General features: G+C 48.8%; 2 protein-coding genes across 2 annotated transcripts in view; both read right to left on the reverse strand.

Annotated features, from left to right (window-relative positions):
• Positions 1 to 18,302, reverse strand: part of LOC134672088 (uncharacterized) — a 179,921-nt gene that overhangs the window by 4,399 nt on the left and 157,220 nt on the right. The gene's annotated exons all lie outside the window — the stretch shown is intronic.
• LOC134672056 (NADH dehydrogenase [ubiquinone] iron-sulfur protein 3, mitochondrial) lies at positions 17,142 to 18,138 on the reverse strand. Its single transcript, XM_063529954.1, has one exon. The coding sequence runs from the start codon at positions 18,056 to 18,058 to the stop codon at positions 17,261 to 17,263; it is 798 nt and encodes a 265-aa protein (XP_063386024.1). The 5' UTR covers positions 18,059 to 18,138; the 3' UTR covers positions 17,142 to 17,260.

Here is an 18,302-nt window from a genome sequence, read left to right on the forward strand (position 1 = left end):
TTTACTACTTAGGTGCAATTTACAAAACATCTCTAATAAATTCTACTAAACGGCTTTTGTGGATTTTAATAGTTTACTTGCGTACAAATTACGAAACATGATTTTGTTACATCAAACTACTATATTTCGTATATTATGCCAATATTAATTTAGTAAGAAATACTAAATTATATTAGTACATTATACAAATTAGAATGCATTACAGATCCAATAACCGTTACATGACTCCATGCCATAATATATAAATTATAATATATAGTGGTTTTATGGCATGGGGTAATGGGACGGTTATTGGATCTGTAATGCATTTTAATTTGTATGTAATACTAATATAATTTAATATTTCTTACTAAATTAATATTGGCATAAAATAATTATGATCACAATCGTTTTAAAACCAATAATTATGAAGCAATTGCATAAATAGAAACAAAACTTATCATTAAAATGTAAAAACCTAAAATGGTATCAAAGCGAATAAAAAAGCTACTTAATCCAATTCACCACAATGTACAATATACCAAAAAAATAACAAAAGCCACTTAGTTAGATTTATAAAAGTATACAGAGTAAATTGGCACACGATAACAATATTACATGTATAACTAGAATCTATGTATGTATGTCCTAGATGTATAGCAAAAAGTAATTTACTTTGTAACTCGTGTAACTGTGCATAACTTGGCTTTGAAACAATCGTGTAACCTTAAAATAGGCATTCGGCCTTCGGCTCGTTTCATAAAATTATGCACAGTTGCATATACCTACACAACGACATATGACAAGGTCTATCACATCTGAAATAACAGGGTGAAGGAGAAAATAAACAACAAAATATTGAGAAATTAAAAAAATATGTATTTTACTCTCGTGGCATTACAAAAATTTGGGTTTGATATTTAAACGTATTACATGTATGTATATACGCATAATCATGATAATAATAATTTGGCTTCAATTATTAATCTCTTCTAATTAAGACGAAACACTACAAAAATATGTACAATGTACGTAACATAACACTCAAGAACAAAAAATTGGGCTATTCATATCAATAATGGGTTTGTATACAGGGAGACTACAGCGCGTGAGCCTAGTACTGGTACTAGAGTGTATGCTCGACTGAACCAGGTTCCCCATACAAACGTAGTTTTGTTCTCATTTGAAAACGGCAACTTTGTAAACACAATGGGATCTGCCACATCTAGGTCGTAAATTAGCTTCTGTTGCTTGAAATTATAATTAAAAAAAATAGAGCAATTTTTAGAGTTTAAGGTCTTTTATGAAAAACTTTATGCTCGTTCTATTTTTTCTCTTATAATTTCTAGTTAGAAGTATATTCCGACCTAGACCGTTTAAAAAGATAACCAAACTATGTTTGTATGGGGAACCGGGTTCAGTTGAGCCTACTGCGGACTGGTACTGAGGATTTTTATATATTGATCTTGTTTTTTCCATAAATAACAAGTTACACTAACGAAAATACACATGCTGTAGTCTACTCGTAAGCGAACCTAGAACCTATCGTCTAGTACAAGTAATAGATAAAAAAATAGATTAAAAGTATATGTTATATTAATGAGATGCTAGGTATCTTCTCATGCATTTAAAAACTTAACCTACTGTGGGTGCAAGTGCCCTTGACGCAGAAGTATCTAAAAAGGTTGTGGGTGAATTTACATTACAAAAATCTAAGTTTAAAAGTGAGTTTACAATAAGTTTACAATTTACAACCTTCTAAATTAAAACAAAATGAACCTGGTATAATGTTAATACCGCTTCGAACACAAGACGCTAAACACGACCTTTTATTGGGGGCTTAAGCCACAAGGCATCTCTTTGGTAAGTATTCTTTGCGTATATTATGAAAGATGAATATACAGGGTGGATTTAAAATTACTGTCTTGGGTGAGACTTGAACTCACGGCCTCTGGATCGATACTCCAGCGATCTGCCATCTGAGCCACCAAGAGCTCATCCATAGCCAGCAAATCTTTCCACCATATTACGGGTCAAGGGGACCCTAGCGACATCTACCTTAACAGTGTTACACTTCTTAAACGGCTACCCGAGCTCCAAGTTACATGGGAAATTCACCAGTTACGATGTGCTACCCATACTAATTTTCAATTTTAACAAGCAGAAACGTAACTTGGAACTCCGGTAGCCGTTTAACGCCCACTTGCACCATTCCACTAGCCCGGGGTTAATCGGTTAAATTGCATTGGTAACCATAGTAACTCCAGGTTTAACCGGTTAACCCCCGGTTATTGAATGGTGCAATTAGGCCTAAGAAGTGTAACACTCTTAAGGTAGATGTCGCTAGGGTCCCCTTGACCCGTAATATGGTAAAACGATTTGCTGGCTATGGATGAGGTCTTGGTGGCTCAGATGGCAGCACGCTGGAATATCGATCCAGAGGCCGTGAGTTCAAGTCTCACCCAAGACAGTAATTTTAAATCCACCCTGTATATCGATACTCCAGCGATCTGCCATCTGAGCCACCAAGACCTCATCCATAGCCAGCAAATCTTTCCACCATATTACGGGTCAAGGGGACCCTAGCGACATCTACCTTAACAGTGTTACACTTCTTAAACGGCTACCCGAGCTCCAAGTTACATGGGAAATTCACCAGTTACGATGTGCTACTCATACTAATTTTCAATTTTAACAAGCAGAAACGGGGTTGAGGAGCTAGTCATTAGATGTAAATTTTAATGTAGAAACTGAATAAACATTGTCCAGTTATTACTCCAAATTAATAGTTACGTTCACTCCGCTTTCGACTTTCGTCAACAAATTCCGATTTGACAGATAAGCTGGGTGACATTGACATGGGGTGACAGTTCGTGGAACTATAGGTAGCAACCATAGACTTACAATATATAGAGACGGGGCAACCCATAGACATAATATATATATAGACGGTGTCTCAGCGAGCTGTCACTGTTGCCACTTTTGTTTAGTGTACGATTAACAATGAGGCCCACGTTGCTGTAGCCATGTCGATAAAGTCATATCGATAAACTATCGACATTTCTTGCAATTTTAATTTTACTTCAAAGGCTTAACGATACCTAAAATGACCAAAAACGCTTTTATTCTTTATTGTGATTATCAGATCACAATTTTATAGTCACGCCCCAGCAGGGAACCAAGGGAAAGTTCAGATATTTAATTAAAATACATAAATACCTCCTAAAATAGGTGTTCCGCAATAATTGAATAATATTATTATATTATAATATATTCATTATCCATTAGCATTTCAATTATGTTTATGTTTAACGAAGATATTGAAGCTTCAATTAATCGCTATTTCGTTCCGCTGTGTAGCGTTTATCGATATATAACATGATTAAAATCGACTTTTCACATCCCTAAAAGAGCACACATATACGCTTTTACGCACACATACACAGCCTGGGCGCATCAAGAAAGGCAACACTTGATTTGAAGTCCACCTTGTCAACAGTATGGTTGTCCTTTTTTGACAAACGGCATTTTAAAAGAGCGAGGAGAGAGAAATGATACTAGTTGCTGCGTCGTGAAAGAGAACAGAAAAGGTTGGGCCCTTGGAACCACCTGTCAAAAAAATATGAAAAAAATCATGAAAATAATGCTTAAAAAACTCAATGAAATAAAATTAAAACAAACTTGATCAGTTAAGCCGTTTATGAGTTATCGCTAACGCTACGTCTTACGTAGGCGAACAACGCGCGAACGCGGCGCGGCGCGGCGCGGCGAAAGCGGCCGCCGCCGCGCCGCGCCGCGCCGCGCCGCCTGACATTCGCGTGCAAATCGCGCCGCACCGCGTTCGCAACGAGATCGCTTACGTAGGACACTTCTATGGGCATCAAAGGATTGATTTCGCCGCGCCGCGCCGCGCCGCGTTCGCGCGTTGTTCGCCTACGTAAGACGTAGCGTAAAAGTCTTCCCTTCTTATTTTTTTTTCAAAAATTTATTAAAGATAGCCTTGACCATATTTCTTTAGGCAACCCTATTTATTTATGTTCTGGAACATATTTTCTTTCATATTTTCATAGTTTCATCCGTCAGACAGATTGGTGAAGGTCCCATATATGTGGGATCTCCTACTACTATATCGATACGTGCGCTGCACCACACCAAGGTTGCGGTATGATGCGGTAATCTGTTACGGCTTCACACTCAGAGCGTTTGGGTGTCATGTAAAAACGCATGATATTTAGTAACGTTGTATTATGTCAAACTCAAACTCAAAACTCAAGTCATTGTCATACTTGTCATGTCAAAGTTGTTATTAGTCGGAGGCATAGACTTATGATATATAGACGGTGTCTCAGCCAGCTGTCACTGTTGCCACTTTTGTTTAGTGTACGATTAACAATGAGGCCCACGTTGCTGTAGCCATGTCGATAAAGTCATATCGATAAACTATCGACATTTCTTGCAATTTTAATTTTACTTCAAAGGCTTAACGATACCTAAAATGACCAAAAATGCTTTTATTCTTTATTGTGGTTATCAGATTACAATTTTATAGTCACGCCTCAGCAGGGAACCAAGGGAAAGTTCAGATATTTAATTAAAATACATAAATACCTCCTAAAATAGGTGTTCCGCAATAATTGAATTATATTATTATATTATAATATATTCATTATCCATTAGCATTTCAATTATGTTTATGTTTAACGAAGATATTGAAGCTTCAATTAATCGCTATTTCGTTCCGCTGTGTAGCGTTTATCAAATATCAAATATCAAATATCAACATTTATTCAGCAAATAGGCCACAAGGGCACTTTTACACGTCAACATTGAATTTACATAAAAGCAAAAATAATAACATCAACAATTTTATAAATTAAACTAACAATTCAATCTAACGTATTACAATTACTAAGAGATGTATATGGTCTCTTAATGTCGAATTACATACAAAATACAGATAAAAAAACACACACAAAAAATCTATAATATTTAGAGGTGTAAATGTCTCTAGGTGTCAGAACTATAAGATTATATAGTTTATCAAGTTATCCTTAGAGATGTATAGGGTCTCCAAGAGTCAATATCCTGTATAATTAATACATTCATTAAAAGAAAAGAAACATACGAGAACAGAATGAGGCGTCTCACTGTAATTAATTAATAAAAGTTACTAAGTATAATAGCTCGTGTTAGCTTAACAGACCAGTCTCCACAAACAGCACCCGTTCACGAGTATGACGCGTATCTCAGCCATCGCCTCCCTCAACCTTCATTCGGGAAAGTGGCGACCCGATCAACAACGCCACCGTAAGCAAAGACTTTTAAGCGAGCATGACATGTTCAAGCTACCGGCCTATATTAATATTAAAATAGTAATAACATGTAGCTGTAAGACACGGCATTTTGTGCTCATATGTTACATAAAAAGACAGTAATATAGCTTCACATAATTACTAGCCTAAGTTGACTTAGAGATGTAAAGGTCTCTAAGTGTCAGAAACATTAAAAATATAGGTAAGTATGTACAATCAAAAATAAAAATCAAATAAATAAATATGTACTTAGAGATGTATAAGGTCTCCAAGTGTCCAAAACTAAAATTAAATTAAACAATATAATCAAGCGAGAACATCATTGTCTCATGTGTCAATTCTACTGGACACTAGCATATTTAATTCAGTGTAAAAAAAAAAACAATATTTATTTAATTCTTATTATACTAATGAAACCAATCAAGCTACCGGCTTAAAATCTATCGGCAAGCTATCGATATATAACATGATTAAAATCGACTTTTCACATCCCTAAAAGAGCACACATATACGCTTTTACGCACACATATACAGACTGGGCGCATCAAGAAAGGCAACACTTGATTTGAAGTCCACCTTGTCAACAGTATGGTTGTCCTTTTTTGACAAACGGCATTTTTAACGAGCGAGGAGAGAGAAATGATACTAGTTGCTGCGCCTTGAAAGAGAACAGAAAACGTTGGGCCCTTGGGGCAACCGTAGCAACAAAACAAGGAACATGGTAAATAGGACGGAGAGTTTTAAATCATACCTCAAACAGCCTACGAATATTTTTTACCGATACCGATAAAACTGTTCTACGAAATACATATAGGCGTCCAAACTCATAGCTCAAATCCTTTTAAAAACCAATTATGTGTCAAGAAGATGACGTTGACAGTGACACTTGGCAGATGCTTTGCTTCGGCTGCTGTATTCTGCGTTATATATTTTCTAACAAAATTTGAAATACACATTTTTTGTGTAAGGTCCATGTTAAAAGTAATGTATTAAGACGTATAAGCACCATTAATAATTACAAATGTAAGTACTACATCATCAAATAATTCGCATGTTTGTGTTAACTACTAAACAATGTTCTAATTGCAATCTAATGCTTTTAATCTGCTGTGTCCCGCAGGTCTTCAAGGCACGACGTGAGTAGACGCCGAGAGCGTTCACGCAGCCGCTCAGTGGAGCGCCATCGCTCAAGGAAAGAACACAAAAAGTCGCGAACGCGGTCACCCGCGCCGTCAAAACACAGGTCACTCAGCAGGGAGAAGAGTAAACACAAGAAAAGTAAAAAGAAAAAGAAGAAGAAGAATAGGACCAGCAGTTCGTCTAGTAGTAGTGACACGGACGAGGAGCTGAGGCTGCTGCAGCGGCTGGAGGCGGAGCGCCTGAGACTTAAAGAAGAGAGGAAGAAACAGAAAGAATTGCAGAAGGCTAATGAGACTCCAGAGGAGAAACGGTAAAGTTTCAGTACATATATGTTGGATTTAGCTTTTTCTTTATTGTTTAAATCCTCATTTCTCTGAGTATTTAATTAAGCATATTAATACTCATAAAAGGTAAGTGAACACCATCCAGTACCTGTTTCTGTCCACTGCATTGGACAGTTAACTGACGCACTTACCCTACCATAATGTTATTCATTTGTATATTTGTTCACATTTTTTGGGATAACTCACAAAAATCCATACTTGAGTTATTATTGCACTATGTGTTGCAATACCTACTAGTTTTTAGGGTTCCGTACTCAAAGGGTAAAACAGGACCCTATTACTAAGACTTCGCTGTCCGTCCGTCCGTCCGTCCGTCCGTCCGTCTGTCACCAGGCTGTATCTCACGAACCGTGATAGCTAGAGAGTTGAAATTTTCACAGATGATGTATTTCTGTTGCCGCTATAACAACAAATACTAAAAACAGAATAAAATAAAGATTTAAATGGGGCTCCCATACAACAAACGTGATTTTTGACCAAAGTTAAGCAACGTCGGGAGGGGTCAGTACTTGGATGGGTGACCGTTTTTTTTTGCTATTTTTTGTTTTTTTTTTTTGCATTATGGTACGGAACCCTTCGTGCGCGAGTCCGACTCGCACTTGCCCGGTTTTTTCTTATGTCTGTGTGCTAAGTGTAACAGAAAGTTTCTTTTTTTTGTGTTCCTTTTTATGACATCTGGTTATATCAGTAACTAGAAAATAGAGCCATTGCTTTACTTTTTGTCTGAAGTATTATTTGATGATCTAACTTTATACACAGAGCCCGCCGTCTAAAAGAGAAGCAAGAAAAAGAGCGCAAACGCCGCGAGCGCATGGGCTGGGACAACGAGTATCAATGCTACACCAACCAAGACAATCCATTCGGAGACTCGGCACTCACACACTCTTTCGTGTGGACCAAGAAGCTGGCTAAAGAAGGTGTGAAGGCGGTCAGCAGAGATGAGCTTGAAGCTATGAACCGGCAGAAGCAACTTGAGAATAAGATTGAGCTGGAAAAGGTAAATATTGAATTTAGTGCATATTTTGATGAGATAAAAATAAAATGAAATAGCACCTGTTTATGTATGGGATATTAGTAACTTTGTAAATATGTTTTGTGTTTAAGTATTTTTCTCTTTGGCTTTTTACAATAAAGCCAACACTTCTTTCTTGACTTGTGTACTAATTTACTAAATACTCCCAGTATTTGTAAAAAAATCTGTACTAGTAAAACTCATCTAAACAATAACCAATTGCTGAAGGTCAAGTCTATCTTGAAAACTGGTGGCTTCTGTCACCAGTTGATTCCATGCTTGATAGTTGTTTCTAATTCTGTGGTTCCGGCTGTCAGTACTGTGAGTTCAGTAACCTGCTCAGGACACCAGTTAGGAGAATTGCCAAGATATTTTTTGCGTATAAGGTTTCTTGTATTCATCCACATTTCTGCCATGTAGGTGAAGCAGCGTAGATTAGAGCGCGAGGCAGAGCGCGCGGCTCGCGAAGCAGAGACAGCAGCCGCGGCCAGGGCGCGCGAGGCAGCGCAGTTTGATTCGTGGGCGCGGCAAGAAGACGCGTTCCATTTACAACAAGCTAGGTTGCGCTCGCAGATCCGCATCCGTGACGGACGTGGTAAGTCTTTTCTAAACTCATCTAAAGATAACCCGGAAGGTTAGAGAGTGAGGTAGAACTGTGGTACGACACGTTACTCTCGCTAATTAAAAAAAAAACTTTTCGTATCAGATGTTTTTAAACTGCTATTTGTTGTTTTTAGTGGAAGTTAGTTTTTAGGTGAAGCAACATAAAACAATTATCGACCCTGTTTTACTAATGCCCATCCACAGCGAAGCCGATCGACCTACTAGCTTGGTACGTGGGCTCAGAGCAGTGTGTAGACGCGCTCGAAATGCACGAGCCCTACACCTACCTCAACGGACTCCAAGCTCCGGACCTCGAAGACTTGTTGGCTGACATTGCTGTGTACAAGTCTTTAGAGCAGGAGCAAAACCAGCGGTACTGGAAAGATGTCGAGACCATTGTGCAGGTAAGAATAATAATATTGAGCCTCATACAAATACATAAGTAGTATAAGTACCCATATTTTATTGACTAACTCTGACAACATCTGCGACATATTGTACAAAATATGTTTTAATTTAACACTTTTAACATTTTTTTATCTCAGGATCAAGATGACGACAATTACGATTGTCTAAAATGTGCTCTTTAATTTCTACAAATAATGGTGGCCCATGAGGGGAATTTGACTTTTATAACAAAATACAGAAACCAGTTGAATGTTGTAAATCAAATCAAGATTTATTGGAAGTAAAACTAACCTCTTTTGTTTGACAGGACGAGCTAGCAAAGCTACGGAGAGCTGCACCCGAGCCCCATGAAGCGGTACATCGTGACACCGTGCACCAGAGCGTGGCCGATGACGTCACACAGGTATGTCACCAACTCACCAATCAATCATTTTTTTTTGCTATGATTTGATTTGACTGGTTAAAATATGACTTAGATGTTCATAGATTATTTTAGCTATAAAAAAATGCCTGGATTTTGTAAAAGTCGGACGCATTTTATTAACGTGATATATTATTTGTAATAGATTTTCAAAGGCAAGACAGGCGCACAGCTAGAAGCATTACAATCGCAGATCGAGCAGAAGATCAGCGCCCGCGCTGACAATATCGATGTTGGCTACTGGGAGAGTTTACTCAGCCAACTCAAAGGTAAAATGGCGCTAACTTATGATAGTTTCAGCGTGCGTGTTTTGATATTGTTGAGAACCCTGAGAGCCTACCACTAACATTGAAATCTGTCTCTATCGTTCGAACAAGCAAGAACTAGATAGCAGATAACAAATTTTCGGTTGGTGATGTTCGCGGTAGGGAGTCCTAGTAGGTACATTTTTGTCACAGTTTTGATATTCTGAACTGACTTCAAGATATTTTTACATAACAGTTCCAACTCTTATTGAATTTCCTTCTCATTAAGGCTTTCAGCGTATAAAATCACCTCAGTTTAGTTCTTCCATAACTGAATATATTTTTCAGCGCACATGGCCCGCGCTCGTCTGCGCGACCGACACCAGAATAATCTGAGGCGGAAGCTTCAGCTCCTCAAGCAGGAGCAAGGGGTCGCCGCCAAGCCTGAGCCGGAGACGAGACCTGACGCTGATGAACCTCAACCTACCGGGTAAGGAATTCAGAGACACACAAAACCAGAGAGTTTACGCTCGTTATTTCGTTAGTTCATTTACTTGAATACCGATATGTTTAAAAAATATATAACTTATACCTAATTTTTCAGATCTACAAGTCCCAAAGCGGAGCCGGGACGGAGCGGAGCGGAGGCGGAAGCGGAGGCGTCGGGCTCTGGATCCGGCGGGGAGTCGGAACCGGACTCGGAATCCGAGACCGCTTGCATAGCGTTATACCGCGCCGGCCGCTACTCCCCCGCGCCGCTCTCCCCGCGGGCGCTGGAGCCGGGCACGCTCACCACCGACGCGGACATAGACGAGCAGAGGCTGCAGTATCTCAGGTAAATTGATATTACTTCTTAGATAATTTTGAAAATGTGAGACTAGTACTTTTGCTTTCAGAATTTTTGCACATGTACTAGTAAAAACCATGTAAGCAAGACGAAAATAATGGTATTTGAAAAGAAAGAAAATGTGACAAACCGTGAAATTTTGATCGGTCGATGACGAAATAAGATACATATGTATATGTTTTGTGTACATACGCTTGTATGCTCGTGATGAAAGAGCTTGTAGACAGTGTTACCTTATCTTCGCTTCGGTCTTCCCCACATTGACCATACATTATTTTTGTTTGTTCAGAACGCGAGCGCACGCAGCAAACGCACAGCGGGCTCACGAGCAGACCGCCGGGGCGAGCGTCAGCGCCGCGGAGCCGGGCGCGGCCGTGTTCGAGCGCGAGGCGCGGCGCGGCATGGGCACCGACGAGGCGCAGTTCAGCGTGGAGGCCGCACTGGACAGGTACTCACCACGAGCAGACCGCCGGGGCGAGCGTCAGCGCCGCGGAGCCGGGCGCGGCCGTGTTCGAGCGCGAGGCGCGGCGCGGCATGGGCACCGACGAGGCGCAGTTCAGCGTGGAGGCCGCACTGGACAGGTACTCACCTCGAGCAGACCGCCGGGGCGAGCGTCAGCGCCGCGGAGCCGGGCGCGGCCGTGTTCGAGCGCGAGGCGCGGCGCGGCATGGGCACCGACGAGGCGCAGTTCAGCGTGGAGGCCGCACTGGACAGGTACTCACCTCGAGCAGACCGCCGGGGCGAGCGTCAGCGCCGCGGAGCCGGGCGCGGCCGTGTTCGAGCGCGAGGCGCGGCGCGGCATGGGCACCGACGAGGCGCAGTTCAGCGTGGAGGCCGCACTGGACAGGTACTCACCTCGAGCAGACCGCCGGGGCGAGCGTCAGCGCCGCGGAGCCGGGCGCGGCCGTGTTCGAGCGCGAGGCGCGGCGCGGCATGGGCACCGACGAGGCGCAGTTCAGCGTGGAGGCCGCACTGGACAGGTACTCACCTCGAGCAGACCGCCGGGGCGAGCGTCAGCGCCGCGGAGCCGGGCGCGGCCGTGTTCGAGCGCGAGGCGCGGCGCGGCATGGGCACCGACGAGGCGCAGTTCAGCGTGGAGGCCGCACTGGACAGGTACTCACCTCGAGCAGACCGCCGGGGCGAGCGTCAGCGCCGCGGAGCCGGGCGCGGCCGTGTTCGAGCGCGAGGCGCGGCGCGGCATGGGCACCGACGAGGCGCAGTTCAGCGTGGAGGCCGCACTGGACAGGTACTCACCTCGAGCAGACCGCCGGGGCGAGCGTCAGCGCCGCGGAGCCGGGCGCGGCCGTGTTCGAGCGCGAGGCGCGGCGCGGCATGGGCACCGACGAGGCGCAGTTCAGCGTGGAGGCCGCACTGGACAGGTACTCACCTCGAGCAGACCGCCGGGGCGAGCGTCAGCGCCGCGGAGCCGGGCGCGGCCGTGTTCGAGCGCGAGGCGCGGCGCGGCATGGGCACCGACGAGGCGCAGTTCAGCGTGGAGGCCGCACTGGACAGGTACTCACCTCGAGCAGACCGCCGGGGCGAGCGTCAGCGCCGCGGAGCCGGGCGCGGCCGTGTTCGAGCGCGAGGCGCGGCGCGGCATGGGCACCGACGAGGCGCAGTTCAGCGTGGAGGCCGCACTGGACAGGTACTCACCTCGAGCAGACCGCCGGGGCGAGCGTCAGCGCCGCGGAGCCGGGCGCGGCCGTGTTCGAGCGCGAGGCGCGGCGCGGCATGGGCACCGACGAGGCGCAGTTCAGCGTGGAGGCCGCACTGGACAGGTACTCACCTCGAGCAGACCGCCGGGGCGAGCGTCAGCGCCGCGGAGCCGGGCGCGGCCGTGTTCGAGCGCGAGGCGCGGCGCGGCATGGGCACCGACGAGGCGCAGTTCAGCGTGGAGGCCGCACTGGACAGGTACTCACCTCGAGCAGACCGCCGGGGCGAGCGTCAGCGCCGCGGAGCCGGGCGCGGCCGTGTTCGAGCGCGAGGCGCGGCGCGGCATGGGCACCGACGAGGCGCAGTTCAGCGTGGAGGCCGCACTGGACAGGTACTCACCTCGAGCAGACCGCCGGGGCGAGCGTCAGCGCCGCGGAGCCGGGCGCGGCCGTGTTCGAGCGCGAGGCGCGGCGCGGCATGGGCACCGACGAGGCGCAGTTCAGCGTGGAGGCCGCACTGGACAGGTACTCACCTCGAGCAGACCGCCGGGGCGAGCGTCAGCGCCGCGGAGCCGGGCGCGGCCGTGTTCGAGCGCGAGGCGCGGCGCGGCATGGGCACCGACGAGGCGCAGTTCAGCGTGGAGGCCGCACTGGACAGGTACTCACCTCGAGCAGACCGCCGGGGCGAGCGTCAGCGCCGCGGAGCCGGGCGCGGCCGTGTTCGAGCGCGAGGCGCGGCGCGGCATGGGCACCGACGAGGCGCAGTTCAGCGTGGAGGCCGCACTGGACAGGTACTCACCTCGAGCAGACCGCCGGGGCGAGCGTCAGCGCCGCGGAGCCGGGCGCGGCCGTGTTCGAGCGCGAGGCGCGGCGCGGCATGGGCACCGACGAGGCGCAGTTCAGCGTGGAGGCCGCACTGGACAGGTACTCACCTCGAGCAGACCGCCGGGGCGAGCGTCAGCGCCGCGGAGCCGGGCGCGGCCGTGTTCGAGCGCGAGGCGCGGCGCGGCATGGGCACCGACGAGGCGCAGTTCAGCGTGGAGGCCGCACTGGACAGGTACTCACCTCGAGCAGACCGCCGGGGCGAGCGTCAGCGCCGCGGAGCCGGGCGCGGCCGTGTTCGAGCGCGAGGCGCGGCGCGGCATGGGCACCGACGAGGCGCAGTTCAGCGTGGAGGCCGCACTGGACAGGTACTCACCACGAGCAGACCGCCGGGGCGAGCGTCAGCGCCGCGGAGCCGGGCGCGGCCGTGTTCGAGCGCGAGGCGCGGCGCGGCATGGGCACCGACGAGGCGCAGTTCAGCGTGGAGGCCGCACTGGACAGGTACTCACCTCGAGCAGACCGCCGGGGCGAGCGTCAGCGCCGCGGAGCCGGGCGCGGCCGTGTTCGAGCGCGAGGCGCGGCGCGGCATGGGCACCGACGAGGCGCAGTTCAGCGTGGAGGCCGCACTGGACAGGTACTCACCTCGAGCAGACCGCCGGGGCGAGCGTCAGCGCCGCGGAGCCGGGCGCGGCCGTGTTCGAGCGCGAGGCGCGGCGCGGCATGGGCACCGACGAGGCGCAGTTCAGCGTGGAGGCCGCACTGGACAGGTACTCACCACGAGCAGACCGCCGGGGCGAGCGTCAGCGCCGCGGAGCCGGGCGCGGCCGTGTTCGAGCGCGAGGCGCGGCGCGGCATGGGCACCGACGAGGCGCAGTTCAGCGTGGAGGCCGCACTGGACAGGTACTCACCTCGAGCAGACCGCCGGGGCGAGCGTCAGCGCCGCGGAGCCGGGCGCGGCCGTGTTCGAGCGCGAGGCGCGGCGCGGCATGGGCACCGACGAGGCGCAGTTCAGCGTGGAGGCCGCACTGGACAGGTACTCACCTCGAGCAGACCGCCGGGGCGAGCGTCAGCGCCGCCGAGCCGGGCGCGGCCGTGTTCGAGCGCGAGGCGCGGCGCGGCATGGGCACCGACGAGGCGCAGTTCAGCGTGGAGGCCGCACTGGACAGGTACTCACCTCGAGCAGACCGCCGGGGCGAGCGTCAGCGCCGCGGAGCCGGGCGCGGCCGTGTTCGAGCGCGAGGCGCGGCGCGGCATGGGCACCGACGAGGCGCAGTTCAGCGTGGAGGCCGCACTGGACAGGTACTCACCTCGAGCAGACCGCCGGGGCGAGCGTCAGCGCCGCGGAGCCGGGCGCGGCCGTGTTCGAGCGCGAGGCGCGGCGCGGCATGGGCACCGACGAGGCGCAGTTCAGCGTGGAGGCCGCACTGGACAGGTACTCACCTCGAGCAGACCGCCGGGGCGAGCGTCAGCGCCGCGGAGCCGGGCGCGGCCGTGTTCGAGCGCGAGGCGCGGCGCGGCATGGGCACCGACGAGGCGCAGTTCAGCGTGGAGGCCGCACTGGACAGGTACTCACCTCGAGCAGACCGCCGGGGCGAGCGTCAGCGCCGCGGAGCCGGGCGCGGCCGTGTTCGAGCGCGAGGCGCGGCGCGGCATGGGCACCGACGAGGCGCAGTTCAGCGTGGAGGCCGCACTGGACAGGTACTCACCTCGAGCAGACCGCCGGGGCGAGCGTCAGCGCCGCGGAGCCGGGCGCGGCCGTGTTCGAGCGCGAGGCGCGGCGCGGCATGGGCACCGACGAGGCGCAGTTCAGCGTGGAGGCCGCACTGGACAGGTACTCACCTCGAGCAGACCGCCGGGGCGAGCGTCAGCGCCGCGGAGCCGGGCGCGGCCGTGTTCGAGCGCGAGGCGCGGCGCGGCATGGGCACCGACGAGGCGCAGTTCAGCGTGGAGGCCGCACTGGACAGGTACTCACCTCGAGCAGACCGCCGGGGCGAGCGTCAGCGCCGCGGAGCCGGGCGCGGCCGTGTTCGAGCGCGAGGCGCGGCGCGGCATGGGCACCGACGAGGCGCAGTTCAGCGTGGAGGCCGCACTGAACAGGTACTCACCTCGAGCAGACCGCCGGGGCGAGCGTCAGCGCCGCGGAGCCGGGCGCGGCCGTGTTCGAGCGCGAGGCGCGGCGCGGCATGGGCACCGACGAGGCGCAGTTCAGCGTGGAGGCCGCACTGGACAGGTACTCACCTCGAGCAGACCGCCGGGGCGAGCGTCAGCGCCGCGGAGCCGGGCGCGGCCGTGTTCGAGCGCGAGGCGCGGCGCGGCATGGGCACCGACGAGGCGCAGTTCAGCGTGGAGGCCGCACTGGACAGGTACCCTCGCCCTCGGTTCCATCGCCCACACTGTTAACTGTACATTGGTGGACCTCATGCCTGCCGTATAGTAATAAGGTCCGCCGGGCCTATCGGGAAGCACGTTGCCTCCCTGTCACACTTACGTACTTACTAGTGGAACAGAGAGGCAAAACGTCGAACGTGGTTCGCGGTAGGCCCTGTTTTTTCCAAGGCGTTTAGCCTTTCAAGGATTGCAAAACTCGAGAAATAACGACGTAGTTCTAGTTATGGCGTATGCTGCGATTGCAGACGACGGTGGTTCGAACCCAGCCGTGAGCACAAAAAAGGCTTGGAGACTTTTTTTATATTTGACATCTATAAATACTAAATATTTTTTATTTGAAACCAAGTCATCTACTACACATATTATTCTATGTTTACATAAATGTTTTTTGTGCAGGAGCGAAGCCCTGCCCGTGCCAGCACTCTGGCCGGACAAGTACCGGCCGCGCAAGCCGCGCTACTTCAACCGCGTGCACACCGGCTTCGAGTGGAACAAGTACAACCAGACGCACTACGACATGGACAACCCGCCGCCCAAGATCGTGCAGGGCTACAAGTTCAACATCTTCTACCCGGACCTGATCGATCCCAAGGCTACCCCAGACTTTTCTCTGGTAATTAAAACTACACTTTGGATCAAGTAAAACTATCACTATGACAAGATCGTACCACAGATCGTCCAGAATTGACTTGACAGATTCCACCCATGGTTACCACCTACAGCTGGCACCTAGCTCTTCAGCATTGACATTAGTATGTTATAAAGTTTTATTATGTTAATTGTACTTTTTGATACTGTTGTGTATTGTATATCAAATCCACTCCACCGCGACAAATTTACGAATGTACGACAGTACACTAATAGTAAGCAGTAGTTTATCTTGTCCTACGTATCCATCAGTTATAAACTGTGTCCGTTTTGCAGAAACCTTGCGCCGACAACCCCGAGTTCGCCGTGCTCCGCTTCCGCGCCGGCCCGCCCTACGAGGACATCGCCTTCAAAATCGTGAACCGCGAGTGGGAGTACTCGTACAAGCGCGGGTTCCGCTGCCACTTCCACAACAACATCTTCCAGCTCTGGTTCCACTTCAAGCGGTACCGGTACCGCCGTTAAGCCATATCAATACATACAGCACACAGAAGTGTGTCAAAATGTGATTACCATCAACTTTCGCATTTTATTGTGATCTTTACCTAGAAATGCGTATAACATCATAAAAACATGTTTGGGTTTTTTAAGAACATAAGTTTTTTAATCATCATCTGAATGGAAATATTTGACTATTATATTAAGAAATAAAATAATACATGTTTGTAAATACTTTTCTTTTTAATTTTCCTTTTGTGTAATTTATTGTTAAAGAATGTGGGCCAATGATTTAATTGGTGTGTAGACGCTTTAATCAGAAGTATGCATGGACCAGCTGATCCCAAGAGCAGAAACAACAGGCAGACATGTTCACACAAATTTGAGTACAATATAGTGAGCGTGCATGAACTATGGGGGGCAGCAGCTCTGCCTGTGCAATAACTAATTATGAAATCTCAGTCGCTTGTGTGATATATTGTATGAGAACAAGGTATATTATTTAGTGATAATTTAATATGAGTTATTGCACTTATTGTTAGGAGGGCAGTGCAGCATAGCAGAGGAGATTTTTGGCACAAGGTGTAAACGTGAAGTTTATGCTTCCGATGTAGCCCACAAGATGGCAGACCTACTGCACATGATTAATTGTACAGTCATCAGCAATAGTATCTTACACAACTAGGGCCGCAAAAATATATGACGCGCTCTTATTGCACTCCAAATAAGAACGTGTCACATATGATGCCACAAGATGGCAGCCCCTCCAAGGTGCATTGTCACTATTATTGATGCACTTAGCAATAAAATTAGACATGATTCCATCACCTCACATGCACTCTAGGACTAGATTTTGTAGTTTTCCAAACTCAATAAAATAAGTAATTTTATGACATACTTTTTATTTATCTCTGATAAGGGGAGGTAAACAACAGGTTAAAAATACAACAGTTTATTTACAGAGTATAATTTATTCTAATAGATATAAGGTATTGATTGATTTATTCTTTCTTGGGTGCCTCAGAGGGATTAGTGACCTCCTCAGCAGCCGGGTTGCCTCGGAAATTAGGGAACTGCTCCCACGGGGCTTCCAGCTCGAATCTGCGGAACTCCTGTGCCAACTCTAGGGGCTCCACCACCACCCTCTTCTGTTCATCATCATAACGCACCTCCACATAACCACTGAGAGGGAAGTCCTTTCTGAAGGGATGGCCTTCAAAGCCATAATCTGTGAGTATTCTCCTAAGGTCAGGGTGGTTGGCGAAGAAGACTCCATACATGTCCCAGATCTCCCGCTCGTACCAGTTGGCGGCCTTGAACACCTCGCACGCGGAGTCGACGGGCGTCAGCTCGTCGGCGTACGTCTTGACGCGGATGCGCGAGTTGTAGCGCAGCGACAGCAGGTTGTACACGATCTCGAACCGCTGAGGGTGCGCCGGGATGTCCACCCCCGCGATATCTACCAGCGACGCGAACTGCGCGCTGTGGTGGTCCTTCAGGAACGATAGGACGGGAATTACACCCTCTGGCGGAATCAAAACCTCCAATTCATTGCCCGCCGTGATCTGTACCTTCTGCACATACTTTGGCAGGCACTCCGCTACGTATTTACCGAAGTCTATCAGCTGCGACTTCTGCAGGGGGTCCAGCTTTGCGTATGTTGGTCGAGTCTCCACTTGAGGTGCGGCGGTCTCGCTCTTCCACGCAACACTTTGCACGACCGGCGCTTTGGCGTTATTTAAAACGACGCGCCCCAGTCCCAGCCCCGCACCGATGGTGCGTTTTAAGAAGAAAGACATTTTGTTTTCCTTTAAATACAAAATAACCTTACGTAATTCGTGTTCGATCGAAATATCGCAAAACAAAACCCACTGCGACTGACAAGGGCATGACAAGGGGCAAGAAAAAATGTCAAACTAACAGCTGAGCTGGAAGCTAATTTTAAAACGTTTTTGTGTAGGTGCTGAATAGTTTCGGCAAAAAATTAAGAAGCTAAAATACATTTCGATAGAGAAAAACAATAAAAGAAAAAAACCACTTCGA

This window comes from Cydia fagiglandana, chromosome 16, assembly GCF_963556715.1.
Source record: "Cydia fagiglandana chromosome 16, ilCydFagi1.1, whole genome shotgun sequence".
Classification (NCBI taxonomy): domain Eukaryota; kingdom Metazoa; phylum Arthropoda; class Insecta; order Lepidoptera; family Tortricidae; genus Cydia; species Cydia fagiglandana.

What these genes read in the sequence shown, in the direction of transcription:
- LOC134672056 (XM_063529954.1), bottom strand. Translation starts at nt 18,058, where the DNA reads ATGTCTTTCTTCTTAAAACGCACCATCGGTGCGGGGCTGGGACTGGGG.